The sequence below is a fragment of the Schistocerca serialis genome, chromosome 1, assembly GCF_023864345.2.
Source record: "Schistocerca serialis cubense isolate TAMUIC-IGC-003099 chromosome 1, iqSchSeri2.2, whole genome shotgun sequence".
In the NCBI taxonomy this organism is placed as follows: Eukaryota; Metazoa; Arthropoda; class Insecta; order Orthoptera; family Acrididae; genus Schistocerca; species Schistocerca serialis.
Window position 1 is genome coordinate 987146895 of NC_064638.1, and position 15504 is coordinate 987162398.

At 42.8% G+C, this 15504-nt stretch overlaps 1 protein-coding gene across 1 annotated transcript in view; it reads left to right on the forward strand.

The window, feature by feature from the left end:
• Positions 1-15504, forward strand: part of LOC126458640 (discoidin domain-containing receptor tyrosine kinase B-like) — a 305649-nt gene that overhangs the window by 237351 nt on the left and 52794 nt on the right. The window contains exons 10-11 of the mRNA XM_050095811.1: positions 9398-9639; positions 14190-14334. Of these exons, the coding sequence (XP_049951768.1) occupies positions 9398-9639; positions 14190-14334 (387 nt within the window). The remainder of the gene's footprint in view (positions 1-9397; positions 9640-14189; positions 14335-15504) is intronic.

A 15504-nucleotide genomic window follows, 5' to 3' on the forward strand; every position in this document is an offset into this window, starting at 1 on the left:
TAGACGACGATCAGTTTGGCTTTAGGAAAGGTAAAGGCACCAGAGAGGCAAATCTGACGTTGTGGTTGATAATAGAAGCAAGAATAAAGCAAGATCGAGACACGTTCACAGGATTTGTCAACCTGGAAAAAGCGTTGGACAATGTAAAATCGAGCAAAATGTTCAAAATTCTGCGAGAAATAGGGGTAAGCTGTAGGGAGAGACGGATAATATGTAAAATGTACCAGAGTCAAGAGGGAATAATAAAAGTGGACAACCAGGAACGATGTTCTCGGATTAAAATTGGGGTAAGACAGAGGTATAGCCATTGCCCCTATTGTTCAATCCATACATCGAAGAAAAAGAATGGTTCTGGGGTGGGACTGAAATTCAAGGTGAAAGGATATCAATGATTGATTCGCTGATGACATTACTAGCCTGAGTGAAAGTGAAGAAGAATTACATGATCTGCTGAATGAAATGAACATTCTAATGAATACAGAATATGGATTCAAAGGGAACTGGGAAAGACGAAATTAATGTGAAGCAGCAGAAAAGAGGACAGCGAGTATCTTAATATCAATTGATGGTCACGAAGTGGATGATGTTAAAGAATTCTACTACCTAGGCAGCAAAATAACCAACGCGGGACACAGCAAGGAGGACATCAAAAGCAGGCTAGCAATGGTGAAAAGGGCATTCCTTGCTAAGAGAACAGAAGTATCAACAAAGGCTTTAATTTCTGGAAGACATTTCTGAGAATGTACGTTTGGAGCACAGCAGGTGAAACATGGACTGTTGGAAAACCGGAACAGAAGAGAATCGAGGCATCTGATACGTGGTGTTACGTACGAATGTTGAAAATTAGTAGGATGGGTAAGGTAAGGAATGAGGTATTGTGCGGAATCGGGGACGAAAGGAGTATGTGGAAAACACTGACAAGGAGAAGAGACAGGATGATAGAACATCTGTTAAGATATCAAAGAACAACTTCCATGATACCAGAGGGAGCTGCAGAGGGCAAAAACGTAGAGGAAGACAGAAATTGGAATACATCCAGCAAATAATTGAGGACGTAGGTTGCATGTTCTACTCTGAGATGTAAAGGAATTAGTGGCAGGCCTCATCAAATCAGTCAGAAGACTGATGATTCAAGATAAAAAAGAAAATATCGACTAAGTAAATGTAATTCCCTGTCCTCAATCAAAGAACACTATTGAGTTTGTCCTATTACTTCTGATGGCACCATGCAGTTTATTTAAGCTCTTTCAAATTTTTATTGTATGAATGATACGTCAACAAAGTAAGCAGAGAGTTAAAGGAATATTCTTTGTCTGCACTTGATTTCCTTATCCATTATTCAGAGAAAATGCATAAAAATCACAAGCAAAATTTTGAAAGCCCTCACAGACAGTGGTAGTTGGGAAGTATGTGTATGTGTACCTAATTCCAGTTTATTTCTACTGGATTTTGTCTATTCATGTACCTTTATGACAAGATCAGTTCAATTTAAATATGTCTAAGCTGTAACAAAGGTCAGTAGTGTGATCGGAGGTACCTTGAGAAGAGTACTGATCAATGAGTAAATGACTCTGAAATACAGTTTACTACTGAAGCAAACATATAATGACGACGGAGTCAACAAATTTCAACACTTACACATTGGTGAGTGACAATCTTACCAGCACTCATGTCAGCAGTTTCAGAACCTGTAAATATAGTACATAGACAGTGACTTCTTCATAGTGGGGCTCTAACAGAATATCACTACTGCACATTCCTCATAAATCATATTAAAATACGTCAACGAATTCTATGGTAGGACTGTTTCGAACGCAGTCATATAAGCGATCCGGTCGTACTTAGCTAGTTAGTTGATTGTGTAAGTTAGTGCTGGAGGCGTGCTTCAACTGAAGGTAGCCAGGAAGCATGATTAGAGGTATCTTTAGACGGACAGATGCAGTGAAGGAGACAGGAACACTACTACTGTTACTTTCAGTGCTACATTCTAGAATTAGTGAAAACTGAATCTTGTATAGATAACATCGTTTCCTCACAGCTACTGGTTGTCTCATCAACATCTGTCTCATAACCTAACTTCCACTAGTACTTTCATTGTTACGTCCTAGAATTATTTATGAACGATTATTGTATAAGTAGTCAAACAATCGCTAATCCAGTATGGAATGTAACAATATTATGAAAAGGAAAGAGTCCGCTCACCACATAGAAAGATGCTTAGTCACAGATAGGCACACCAAAAAGACTATCACGAATATAGCCTTCGGCCACAGAGGCCTTCATGAACAATACACACACACACACACACACACACACACACACACACACACACAGAAAGAGAGAGAGACATACACACACACACACACAAACAGAATTCACATGCATGACTGCAGTCTCAGGTAACTGAAACAACACTGCGAGCAGCAGCACCAGTGCATGATAGGAGTGGCGACTGGGTGGGGTAAAGAGGATGATGGGGTGGCGGCAATGGTGAGCGATAGTATGGTGGGGATGGTGGACAGTTAAGTGCAGTAGGTTAGACAGTGGGCAGGGGAGAGGTGGTGAGGGGGGAATACAGGAAAAGGAGAGAAATAAAAACACTGAGTGTGATGGTAGAATGATGGCTGTGTAGTGTTGGGATGTGAACAGGGAAGGGGCTGGATGGGTGAGAACAGTGACTAACGAAGGTTGAGGCGAGGAGGATTATGGGAATGTTGGATGTATTGAAGGGAGAATTCCCACCTGCGCCATTCAGAAAAGCTGGTGTTGGTGAGAAGGATTCATAAAGCACAGGCTGTGAGGCAGTCATTGAAATAAAGGAAGTCATGGTTGGCAACGTGTTCAGCAACAGGACGGTCCACTTGTTTCTTGGCCACAGTTTTTTGGTGGCCATTCATGGAGACAGAGAACTTGTTGGTTGCTACTCTCACACAGAATGCAACACAGTGGTTGCAGCTTCGCTGGTAGATCACATGACAGGTTTCACAGGTGACCCTGCCTTTGATGGGAAAGGTAATGTTCGTGACCAGACTGAAGTAGGCGGTGGTGGGAGGATGTATGGGCAGGTCTAGCATCTAGATCCATTACAGGGGTATGAGGCATGAGGTAAGGGGTCAGGAGCAAGGGTTGTGTAAGGATAGACGAGTATATTGTGTAGGTTCAGTGGACAGCAGAATACCACTGTGGGAGGTGTGGGAAGGTTGGGTGGGAAGGACATTTCTCATTTCAAGATATGACAAAAGGAAGTCGAAACCCTGGTGGTGAATGCAATTCAGTTGCTCCAGTCCTAGGTGGTACCGAGTTATGAGGGGAATGCTTCCTTGTGGCTGTACAGTGGGACTTTCGGAGGTGGTGGAGGACTGGACAAATAAGCCACTGGAGAGTTGTTTTTGTACAAGGTTTGGAGGATAATTGCAGTTTGTGAAGGCTTCAGTGAAACCTTCAGTCTCTTTCAAGAGGGGCCGCTCATCACTGCAGATGCGATGACCACAGGTGGCTAGGCTGTACAGAAGGGACTGCTTGGTATGGAACATGTGGCAGCTGTCAAAGTGGAGGTATTGCTGGTAGTTGGTAGGTTCGATATGGACAGAGGTAAGCATCTAGGAATGTTGACTGTTGGCTTGATTAGAACCAAATGAAGCAAATGGGGAAGCAGTTGTTGAGGTTCTGGAGGAATGTGGATAGGGTGTCTTCACCCTCGATCCAGACCGCAAACATGTCATGAATGAATCTGAACCATTTGAGGCGTTTAGAATTCTGGATTTTTACTAAGGATTCCTCTACAAGGCCCATCAATCGGTAGGCACAGTATGGTGCAATACAGGTGCCCAAAGCCACACCTCAGATTTGCTTGTAGTTAATGCCTTCAAAGGAGAAGTAATGCTGGGTGAGGATTTAGTGGTTAATAGGGACTAGTAAGGAGGTTATTGGCTTGGAATCCGTTGGGCGTTGGGAAATGTAGTGTTCAATAGCAGTAAGGCCATGGGCATTAGGAATGTTAGTGTAAAGGGAGATGGCATCAGTAGTATCAAGCAGGGCACCATGTTATAAAGGGACAGGAATTGTTGAGAGTCGGTAGAGGAAATGTTTGGTATCTTTTATAAAGGGGAGTAGGTTCCAGGTAATAGGTTAAAGGTCAATAAGAGCAGAGATTATCTCAGCAGGGGCACAGTAACCAGCCACAATGGGGCATCCTGGTTGGGTAGGTTTATGGACTTTACGAAGCATGTAGAAGGTAGGAGTCTGGGGAGTGGTAGGGGTGAGTAGGGAGATTGGCTCCAGGAAGAGGTTCAGGGATGGTCCTAAAGATTTGAGTAGCGACTGGAGATCCCGCTGGACCTCTGAAGTGGAGTCACTGTGACAAGGTTTGTAGGTGGAGGTATCTGACAGCTGGTGGAGTCCTTCTTCCAGGTAATCCTTGTGCTTCAAAACAATGGTGGTGGAGCACTTGTCTTCAGTTAGGATTATAAGGTCGGGATCAGTTTTTAAATGGTGGACTGCAGTTCTTTCTGCAGATGTGAAGTTAGTTGGCATGTTGAGGCTTTTGGAGAATCATGGCGAGACAAGGTTCAAGGTTAAGAAATTCTGGAAAGTTAAGAAGGAGGAGTGAACTAAGTTAGACGGGGTTTAATATTGGTCTTTGGTTGAGACTGATTGGTAAGGTGTCGGCGAAAAAGTGTTTCCACTGTCAGGACTGGGAGAAGGAGAGAAGATCTTTAACAAGTCCTGCATGATTCAATTTGCGAGTGATGCAAAAGGTGAGGCCTTTGGAAAGGACTGATGTTTGTGTGGGGCTAAGGCTTCTGGAGGATAGGTTCATGAGTGTGTTTTGGATATGTTTAGGTTCAGGATTCTGTGTGGTGTTGGGGGGAGATTTGGACAGTGGAGTAAATGTAGTAGATCTGTGAGGCAGGGTTTTTCAGCTATCACTAGACATGGGGGAGGTTTGGATGGTGTTTTAGAAGTGGTGGACAGTGATACTCCAAGGCGGAAATCTAAAGTGAGCAGGATGGAGGGCTTTTTGAGCCGGCATTTTGCATGTTGCTCAAGTTCTTGCCAGGCAAGGGTTCCAATGTGTATACGCTGTCCACCAAAGGTACACAATATATGCATCCATCTGTACACAACTCCTGCTCCCAATTCCTTACCTTATGGCTCTTTCTCTTGTAACAGACCTAGATGCAAGGCCTGTCCCATACATCCTCCCACCACCACAACTTCAGTCTGGTTACAAACCTCACTTGTCCCAACAAAGGCAAGGCTACCTGTGAAACCAGTCGAGTGATCTACAAGCTAAGCTGCTACCACTGTGCTGCATTCTGTGTGGGCATGGCAACCAACAATGTGCCTGTCTGCATAAATGGTCACCAAAAAACTGTGGGCAAGAAAGAAGTGGACCACCTTGTTGCTGAACACTCTGCCAAACATGACATCCTTCATTTCAATGTCTGCTTCAAGCGCATGCCATGTGGAGTCTTCTCACAGACACCAGCTTTACTGAATCGCGCAGGTGGAAACTCTCCCTGCAATATAGCCTACGTTCCTGTAACCTTCCTGGCCTCAATCTTCGTTAGTCTCTGTCCTCACTCATCCAGCCCCTTCCCTGTTCCCATTCCAACACTATACAGCCATCATTCCACCATTACACTCAGTGCTCTTACTTCTCTTCTTTTCCACTGCTTCCACCCCTCCCCATCTCTCCCCTGCGCTCCATCTAACCTGCAGCACTTCACTGTCCACCACCCTTCCATACTGTCCCTCCCTCTCCCTGCCTCCTCACCCGCACCCAGTCACCATACCCACCATGCACTGGCGCTGCTGCTCACAGTGTGGATTCATTTGCCTGATACTACAGTTCTGTGTGTGTGTGTGTGTGTGTGTGTGTGTGTGTGTGATGTGTGTGTGTGTGTGTGTGTGTGTGTGTGTGTGTGTGTGTGTGTTTGGGTTTGTGTTTGTATATGTGCATGTGCGTGCAAGTATGTGCGAATGTGTGCGAGTATGTGTGTGTTTCTACATCTATTGTTTAAAGGCCGCAAGCTCTATTTGTGACAGTCTTTTTGTTGTACCTGTCTGTGACTCAGAATCTCCGCTATATGGTGAGTGGCAACTTTCCTTTTCACACTATTATTGTATAAGTAACATCGTTATGACATATCTATTGCTATCCCATCATAAGTTCTATAACCAAACAACAAGTTTAATACAAAACGCCACATTCGGGAAGTAAATAGGTGTAATAGTAATTTCAGTGTTACATTTTCTAGAAATCACTTTCTCATAGGTATCTGAAGTAATAAACAGTAGAGGTTGAGCTACGAGACTGCTGATGGAACGAAGTAAATGGGTCCTGCTGCAACACGCCTGTACTATTTTCAACTATAATGCCATTATTGTAGTGCAGCTGCATAAGCACCGGTTAATTCGAGAACTTGCCACAAGATGCGCTATAAATGAAGCAGTGTATGATTTTAGTCTCACGGACTCTTACAGTGTGACGCCACTGAAAACGCTTCTCTTCATTCTTCCAACATATGGAATATATTAACAAATCAAGAAGTATGGAGCAATGTACAAACTACGTATCACAGATATGAGGAGCATGGATGCAGTTACAGGTGGAAAAATCAGCAGTCAGTGAGAAACAACTTGCAGGTATTATTAGAACTGAACTAATCTCCGTCCGAACAGGCCTCAGATGGCACAAGGGCACCGACCGAACACCAAGTCAACCACAGCCAACAGTCGTCGCTGGATGCAGATATGGAGGGCCATCTATCATGACAGGAATTGCTACTTCCCACCAAATTAGCTCCTCCTCTGACCACGGCAGGTATGAGTGGACCCTGCATGCCAACTACGCTTTGCTGACTAAGATGGTGGTGAAGCCTGACAGTGGTTAACTTCGTTGATCGGATGGGGTCCAGTGTTACCACTGTAGCAAGGCTGTTGGCAGGAGACCTTGTATAGAACTAAATATAATGTGAAAAGAGCTGTTAATTGAAAAAAGTCTTTGGTCTGCATACGATGATAAATACAACGTACGCCCAATCTCTTACTATTCCTGCGTTGTGGTCCACATAGGATGATAAAGCATGAATGTCACAACTTCCCTAATTAGGACTTCTCTTTCGAACCAACTGTTACACCCCGATTCTGCCCTAAACTGCGATACTAAACTATATTGAAGAGCCAAAGAATCTGGTACACCTGTCTAATATCATGCAGCGCCACCGCGAGCACGGAGAAGTTCCGTAACACGACATGGCATGGTCTCGACTAATGTGTGAAGTGGCGTTGGACGAAACTGACACAATGAATTCTGCAGGGTTCTCCATAAATCTGAGAGTACGAGGGGGTGGAGATCTCTTCTGAACAGCACATTGCAAAGCATCTCACATATACTCAATAACGTTCATGTCTGGGGAGTTTGGTGGGCAGCAGAAGTGTTTGAAAACAGAAGAGTGTTCCTGGACCCACTCTGTAGCAACTCTGGACGTGTGGAGTATTCGATTGTCCTGCTGAAATGGCCCAAGTCCGTCGGATTTCACAATGGACACGAATGGATGTAGGTGATCAAATAGGATGCTTACGTAAGCGTCACATGTCAGAGTCGTATCAAGACATAGCAGGGGTCCCATATTTCTCCGACTGCACACGCCCCACACCTTTAAAGAGCCGCCGCCATTTTGAACAGCAGCAGACATGCAGGATCCATGGATTCATGAGTTTGTCTCCATATCTGTAAAAGTCCACCCGCTCGATACAATTTGAAACGAGACTCGTCCGATCAGGCAGCATGTTTCCAGTTGTCAACACTCCATTGTCGGTGTTGACGGACCCAGGTGAGGCGTACTTCTGCTCCGAAAGCCCATATCGATGATGTTTCGTCGAATGGTTCGCACGCTGACACTTGTTGGTGGCCCAGCATTGGAATTTGCTGTAATTTGTGGAAGCGTTGCATTTCTGTCACTTTCTTGCAGTTTTCCGGCCCCACTGATGTCGAGATGCTGTGTCCCATCACTTGTTAGCCGACTATAAGACCACGTTCAACCTAACTTAAATCTTGATAATCTGCCAGTGTAACAGTAATAACCTATCTAACCACTGTATCAGACACCTGTTGTCTGATATAGGCGTTGCCGACCGCAGCGCCGTGTTCTGCCTGTTTACATACCTCTGTATTTGAATAAGCACGCCTATACCAGTTTCATTGGCACTTCAGTGTAGATAAGGAAACAAAGTGAGCGTAGGAGCCTCCAAAGGAGGCACGAACACTCTCGTCCCACCATCATTGTTGATAAACACAATAAATAAAATAAATTAATAAAATTGTTGAAAATACAGAAAATTTGGCAGAAACGCCATTGCGATACCTTGAACGAAAAACTGGCTGTGTCCTTGTTCCGCACACACACACACACACACACACACACACACACACACACACACACACACACACACACATTGTCAGACGCGCACACAAATCAAAATGTGCTGTGATTGAATCACAACTCATTTCAATTCAGCGTTATTTGAAAGCGAAAGTTAGTGAGTGATATTTAATAAATGGCTCAAATTGAAACGAATTTTTGCGAAAATGGCAGTTCCTAAAGGCGCAAATAATTCAAAGTACTGTATTGTTAACACCAGTATCCGGTTTTTCTTTTTTATGGTAATAGTGAAACATTTTGTAAGTGGAAGGATGTATTTTCGCTAATGGTTTTGAGAAATTTGTTGGAAACAATCCATACTGAGGTTTGCAGTGAAATTTTCGGTTTGTATAGCTAAGCAATATTCTAAATGCAAATGCTAACGAACGCTGCTAGGTATTTCCACTGAAGGGAAAATAATACCAGAAGCAAGAAACACAACACCCCAACAGTCACCCTCTCCAACCTTCTCGCGCTCTTATACCAATTCCTATTTCCACCATATTTCCAGTGAAGGTAAAATGTAAATATTTCTTTACTTAAACCAAATATAAATGTAACTGCTGAAGTGTTTAATTGCATAACAAAGATAAAATTGTTGAAAATGAAGAAAATTTTGCCAGAAACACCACTTCGATACATTTAACGTGACCGTGTCCAAGTTACATCGTTTAGCCTGTATAATTCTAATTAGTTATAAGGCCAAAGTTAATGGAAACATTTTGGTGCGCTGTAAAATAAAACATCTCTGCTGTAATCCTAATTCTTACGCGGATACGAAGATATAGAAAAGAATATGGTGGTTATTTTGCCATAAATCATCACTTCATGTACTTTCAGCGTGAACTGCCTAGTTTAGATCTCAGAAATCAAGTTACGAAGGCGTTTTTGTCATTGTTACTGTTGCCTAAGTCTGACCATCAATAGTTTTGCCACCACGATAGTTGTACTTATAACGTTTTACACAGTTCCCGCGACGGTGAACGTGAACGAGATACCCCTTGACGCCAATATGAAAGACGCCCGTGAGGAGCCCAGTGAGGAGGGAGGCAGCGTGGAGGTGGTGATCGGCGTGCTGACGGCGGTGATGCTGCTGCTGCTCGTCGTCTTCGTGGTGATCCTGGCGCTCAGCAGGAGGCACAAGATGCAGGCCGGCTCCTCACCCACGCTGCTCAGGAACCCCTTCAGCGGAGTCACCCTCAACATGAAGGTCAGTTCGGAATGTGTTACTATTTTGTGGTCAGATGATTCTAATGGGATACAAGGAAGGGAAAATAACCAGACATAATAAAAAAAGTCGTAACGTAACTGTATAAAAAATAATTTTCTATTAAATACAGAATAAAAGCATAACAATTTTGTGGCAGAAGTAATTTCCCGTTTTATTACTTCTTTCATAAGCGTCACTTCAGTTTCAGAACTTTAGCAATTATATGTTTTTGACATTTCTGTGTGATTAATCGCTCCCCATTTTATTTATCTGGTGCTGTAACCTTTTGAAAATCCTGTTTATAAAACTGCAGTTATTTCTCGATCATCACTGAGTTTCTGTTGGTAGCTATTATGAAGGTATCTGTTGACAGCAGACATATTTGGACTACAATAAAAACTAGTTCCGTTGGCTATTCGTGTATATTACTTTTTTGGGTTAAGTTATTACCAAATATCACAGTAAATTTGGAAAGAAGCTATAAAAGTTTCCGCTGAAATCGTTAATTATGTGATCAGTGACAGACATTGCTTGTAAGGTGCACACTTAGTGACCAGCAACTCAAAAATGGTAGACATGTTATAGTGACAGAAACATGCCGGAAAGCTCATTCAGTTGTAAAAAACATTTTCAATAAGTGATAGTGATATATTGATATATTCTATTAGCTCGAAGCCTTCGTTGTCAAGATCAACACTAAAGGTTGTTGAAATCCTAAGGTATACAAGATACAACTGTCAACATTTGCTGAATTTACGGATGATGTGAATGTTTCTGGAAAAAAAGAACACTGTTGTAGTTTACTCTAGGGAATTGCAGCTGTTACGAATTGGAACAATATATACATAGAGTTAGCGTGATTTTAAACTTTCCCGGTGTATAATGATTTTGAAATATTCTTGGGTTTATCCCAGTGGCGTTGTATATAGGGTGTACCATTACGACAACCCCAACTCCTGAATATCCGAGAGAATATTAGAAAATACTGATGTAGCTTCTGCAGTCGTTCAACCGCATTTTTGTATGACTTAAAAGCATCATAAACTTATTTGATGCATCTTACTCAGACGAATTATACAGGGTGTTTCAGAAGTGTTGGTCAATATTCGGCGATGTGACAGGAACGATCAATCGAAACAAAATCGTCATGTAAATAAGGACTCTAAAACGCCTACGATTAGAAGAGTTGTGTTCAGAGTAGCGAAGATGAACAAGTGCTCATAGCTCTTAAGTTATGCATCTCAGAGCACATGTTTACTGGACGTTTTCTCCTTGTTTTGGTCCATACTACCACTTACCAAAATATGCAACGCAAGGAGCTTCCAGTAGAAAAGATTCGTTTCACGCCATGGAAGATCAAAAATTGCACACAGCTCTTAAGGTATGCGTTTTAGAGCCCATTTTTATCTGGGTTTTTGTTTCGAATTATCATTCCTGTCATATCCATAAATACAGACCATCACTTCTGAAACATCCTGCACCTTCTGGAAGTGGAAAAGAGCATAATTATTCAGTCAGATATGTGATACAGCTGAACCAAAATTAGCATTTCACTTTCGTACCAAGAACTGTAATAACAGCATCAGAATATACTAGTAGTTTCATCGAGTAACCATTAAAGGTATTCCTGAAGTTCTGCTTCAACCAATCGATTCGCACCTACTTGATACTAAGGCTCACTTATGGACAGTACTGGTCGATTGCCGTGTATTCACGCAAAATTTTGTACAGTGGTATATACGCTGACGGAAAGAAGTCTCAACACACACACACAAAAAAATAATTAGAATAATGAAATTTCGGAATTGTGTTTCTCTAGGTAATATATTTCAGTGACTATCATTGCGAGGTCACATGTTAACGTAAACTTGAAATAAGCCACTGCAAATGTAAAATGCTTGTATTTAATAACCGGTGTAGCAATCAGAATGTTGAATGCAAGCATCCAAACGTGCATGCATTGTACACGTGGCAGATGTGAGTTTGTGCCATAGAGTTCCATGAATGTTGCGCTTCGTTGGTAAATACAGAGGCGCTTAATGCTATTTGTGGATGACGCCGGAATTACCGTCTGATAGACCTGGTGACCGAGCAACCGAGGCAACATGTCGATCCTTTTTAGAGCATGTTGGGTTACAACACTGGTCTCTGGGCGAGCGTTATGCCGTTGAAAAACAGCCCCTGGAATGCTGCTGATGAATGCCAGCACGACAGGTCGACTCACTAGATTAACGTATAAATTTGCAGTCAGTGTGCTTGTGATAACCATTAGAGTGCTCCTGCTGTCATAAGAAATCTCACCCCAGACCATAACTCCAAGTGTACGTTCAGTATGTCTAGCACAGAGACTGGTTGCCTCCTCCTAACCATCACACGGCCGTCACTGGCTCCGAAGCAGAACCAGCTTTCATCAGAAATCATAACAGACCTCCATTCCCACCTCCAATGACCTACTGCTTGGCATTACTGAAGTCGAAAATACCGGTCGTTTGGAGCCAGTGGAATGCACGCCACAGGGTGTATGGCTCGGAGCCGTCCATGAAGTAAATGATTGGTTCATTTTGTCACTGCGGTGTGTATATGTGTTGCCAACTGCTGCTCAAATGGTCTTCCCTTTCAGTAGTGTCATGTGGCCGTCTGGGTCCCAATCTACTTGCAACTGTACGTTCTTCTGAACACCTGTGCCAACAATAGTGTACAGTAGCTACATTACTTCCTAGCCTTTCTGCAATACGGCGGAAGGAAAGCCCAGCTTCTCGTAGTCCCACTACATCACCTCGCTCAAGCTCAGTGTAGTGTTGTCACATTTAAGGCGTTCTTGACTGACATCAACTCACCACAGCCAATCTCAAAGATAACTAACGCTCACGACAGTGACAGGGTGTATTTAAAGCAAACCTTATTTACATCCTCACAGTGGCGCTAATAGCGCATCGCTCATCCACCTGGCAATAAAACTGAGTAGACATCATCTTTAAGATGTAGAAAGACACATATCAACTTTAATTTATGTCGCGCAACTCCTTCGTGTTGTAATTTTTTCGTCAGTGTAGTTAAGCTGTCTTCAAGGATCTACTAACTGAAGGCTGGATCTTTAGACCTGTGACACTGAATTCCTTTTGCTTTGTTCGAATGGCGAATACTACTGAAAGTGCATGCAATGTAATATATCAGACAACGCCAACAGCGTCGATTAGCAATCTTCATAAAATGAGTATTCGAAAGTCAGGGAAAGGCTGTCACTTATCAAGAAACTACCATGTATGACGCACGAATGTTGCTCCTAATTGCGGTGTACGGCGCGAGTGCTAGCATGTCCTCTGCAGACCTAACTAAGTTGGAAAGTGGGGGATAATTAGAATGTGTCATATATGAGGTAGCTATAAAATTCGATTCTAGCGTTGGTGATCAGTATCGCCGAGAGAGTGTTTCCAACAACATAAACCGCCGCACAGGGAGAGTACAAGTGTTTGATTTAGCGCAAATTACGCCAGCCCTGAGCGCTGTACGTGGCGACCGTCGCTGTACTGTTTGTCGTGTTGATGCCGATTTGGAAGAGGGAAGAGAAGAACCCATTTCTTTCACTCCAACACGGAGACAAATTTATGGCATAAACTTCAGTATCTGACGACATGCTCGTCTCCTTTCTGATATCTACATAAAGAGATAAACGATTGACATGTCGGAATTTGACCATAAAAGAGTGTTGGTGGGTAGCACGAATTCCTGTTTGTTTTACCGAGTTAATGTGCGCGTAAGAGTGTGGCGTATAGCCCATGAAGTTATGGATTCTGTGGGTGTAAAACATCCTATTCAGGCAGAAGGAGGCTCAATTATGATTTGGACTGTGTTCACGTTGAATTATTTTCTAGCTTCTGAGTCAGTTGCATGTTATGTGGGCGCTTCTGAATATCATCATTTCTCCATAGCATTAAGGTGCCCTGATATCCAAAGGACACTATGGCATTTCGCCGTTCTTTGTTTGAACGCAGTTGGCTTTTTGAGCATTTCAGTGAGCTCATGACAATTACGTGCGCCTCTTCCCTCATGCTCTCCCCCCAGATCAACCAGTTACAAACCAGTCTACTATTTATGAGATGCTTTAGTTATCTTTGCAATCCCAATTAATTCAGCACCATGAATCAGAACCAGTTGTGATTAACATTGACTGATGCGTGGATAGATTTCTCTCCAGAGCGATGCCACTACCCCACAGTGTCAAAGCTTGTTATTGTAGTTTTAAAAGCTCGCGTTGGAGAAACTAGCTATTAACACGTCACGACTTTGGCCCCTCTGTGTGTTAATGTCATGCATGTAGTTGGGAAATGGTCTTATATTAGCACAATGATGCAATTTAGTTAGGTTTGGACCCATTAGTTTCATACAGATAATCAAACCTCTAGAGTTGTTGTTACTGCACGAGATATGAATAAACATGAATTACAAAGATGATTACATAAATGTGTATGGTTTCGTCTCGTGTTTTATAATGTAGAAGCTGATGTGATTAGGTAGGAGGTACAGCTGAACGCGTGTGGTTTCCGATCTAGGACCTTCTGCTTAGCGTGGTGCCTGGCCCTGCGGGAGGTGCCATCGTTCCCAGGGAGTGTGCACCGTGCTCGCCGACCACCACGATCGGCGGGGACGTCGGCCTCGTCGCCTGTGCCCGCTACGATACTCTCCCGTCGCACACAGGTAAGACCCGTTTCACTTCTCCACCGGCCTTTAAACGGCGTCGTGCGCACCACAGATGGGCTTAACCATTTCTTTCGGGGATCAGATCAAAGCTACTAATGCGTTCGAAAGCACTACCTCCTTTTCATAACACAACACTCACCATTCGTGTACTACAATAAGTGAAACGAAGGGCCGTTGATTTTTAATTAAAGGTCAATGCATGTGTATTTTTGTCTTATTTTAATCTTACTAGAAGGAACATAGAAATGTTAATTTTCCATTAAGTCTTCCATGGTTTTAAAATTACCAAAAAGTCCTACATTTCGTCTTCAGAATAAACTGAAAATATGGAAACAAAATGCTGAGTATTTTTGTCAAGTTGGGACACAGAAGTAAGAAATCAATACTTCATAGTTAAAAGGTACCAGAGATGTCGTGTTATTGAACAGTGTGTTCCACAAGTCTTTCCATGATTACAAACACGTATTAGGCAGAAAATCTGACACATAGGCACATATTTCTTACCTTGAAAGCAGTTAACATATCCAAGTTTTTGCGTACACAGACGCAGTTAATAAATTTCAGTGTGTGCTCCTTTCGTTACCCGAAGGATATCTTTGCGATATGCGAGTCAAAAACCGTGTTGGTCAACATTTCGTGACGGATGGTTGTCATGAAGTCGGAAATTCTACGCAGTGATGCTTTCATATGCTTCTCTGGTTTTGGAAAACATGGTCCTTGATATTACCCCAAATGAAGAAATCTAGCGGTATTATGCCGTCGATCGTGGAAGCCAGTTGATGGAACCAACACGCCTGATCCATCTACCTTGAAATGTGTGCAAATAGACACGAATATATGACCCCAATGAGTTGGCACACCATCTTGTTGGAAAATTATATACGGAATGTCCTCAACGTGTAGCACACATATAAAGATAAATATAGGCTGTGATGGTTGTTCCACTGAAGAAAAAAGTTTCTATGATCTTATTGTGCGTGAGACCACATCACAGTTTCAGCAAAACTGAGTGCTGTTGGATCTCAAACACCGTTTGGCGATTCTCAGACCCACAGATCCTAGCGCTTTGTCGGCTGACAACACCATTCAAATGAAATGTAGCCCATTCGAAAAAAGGAGACGTTTCAGGTAGTCATTATCTTCCTCATTCTCCACCAGAATGGCAAC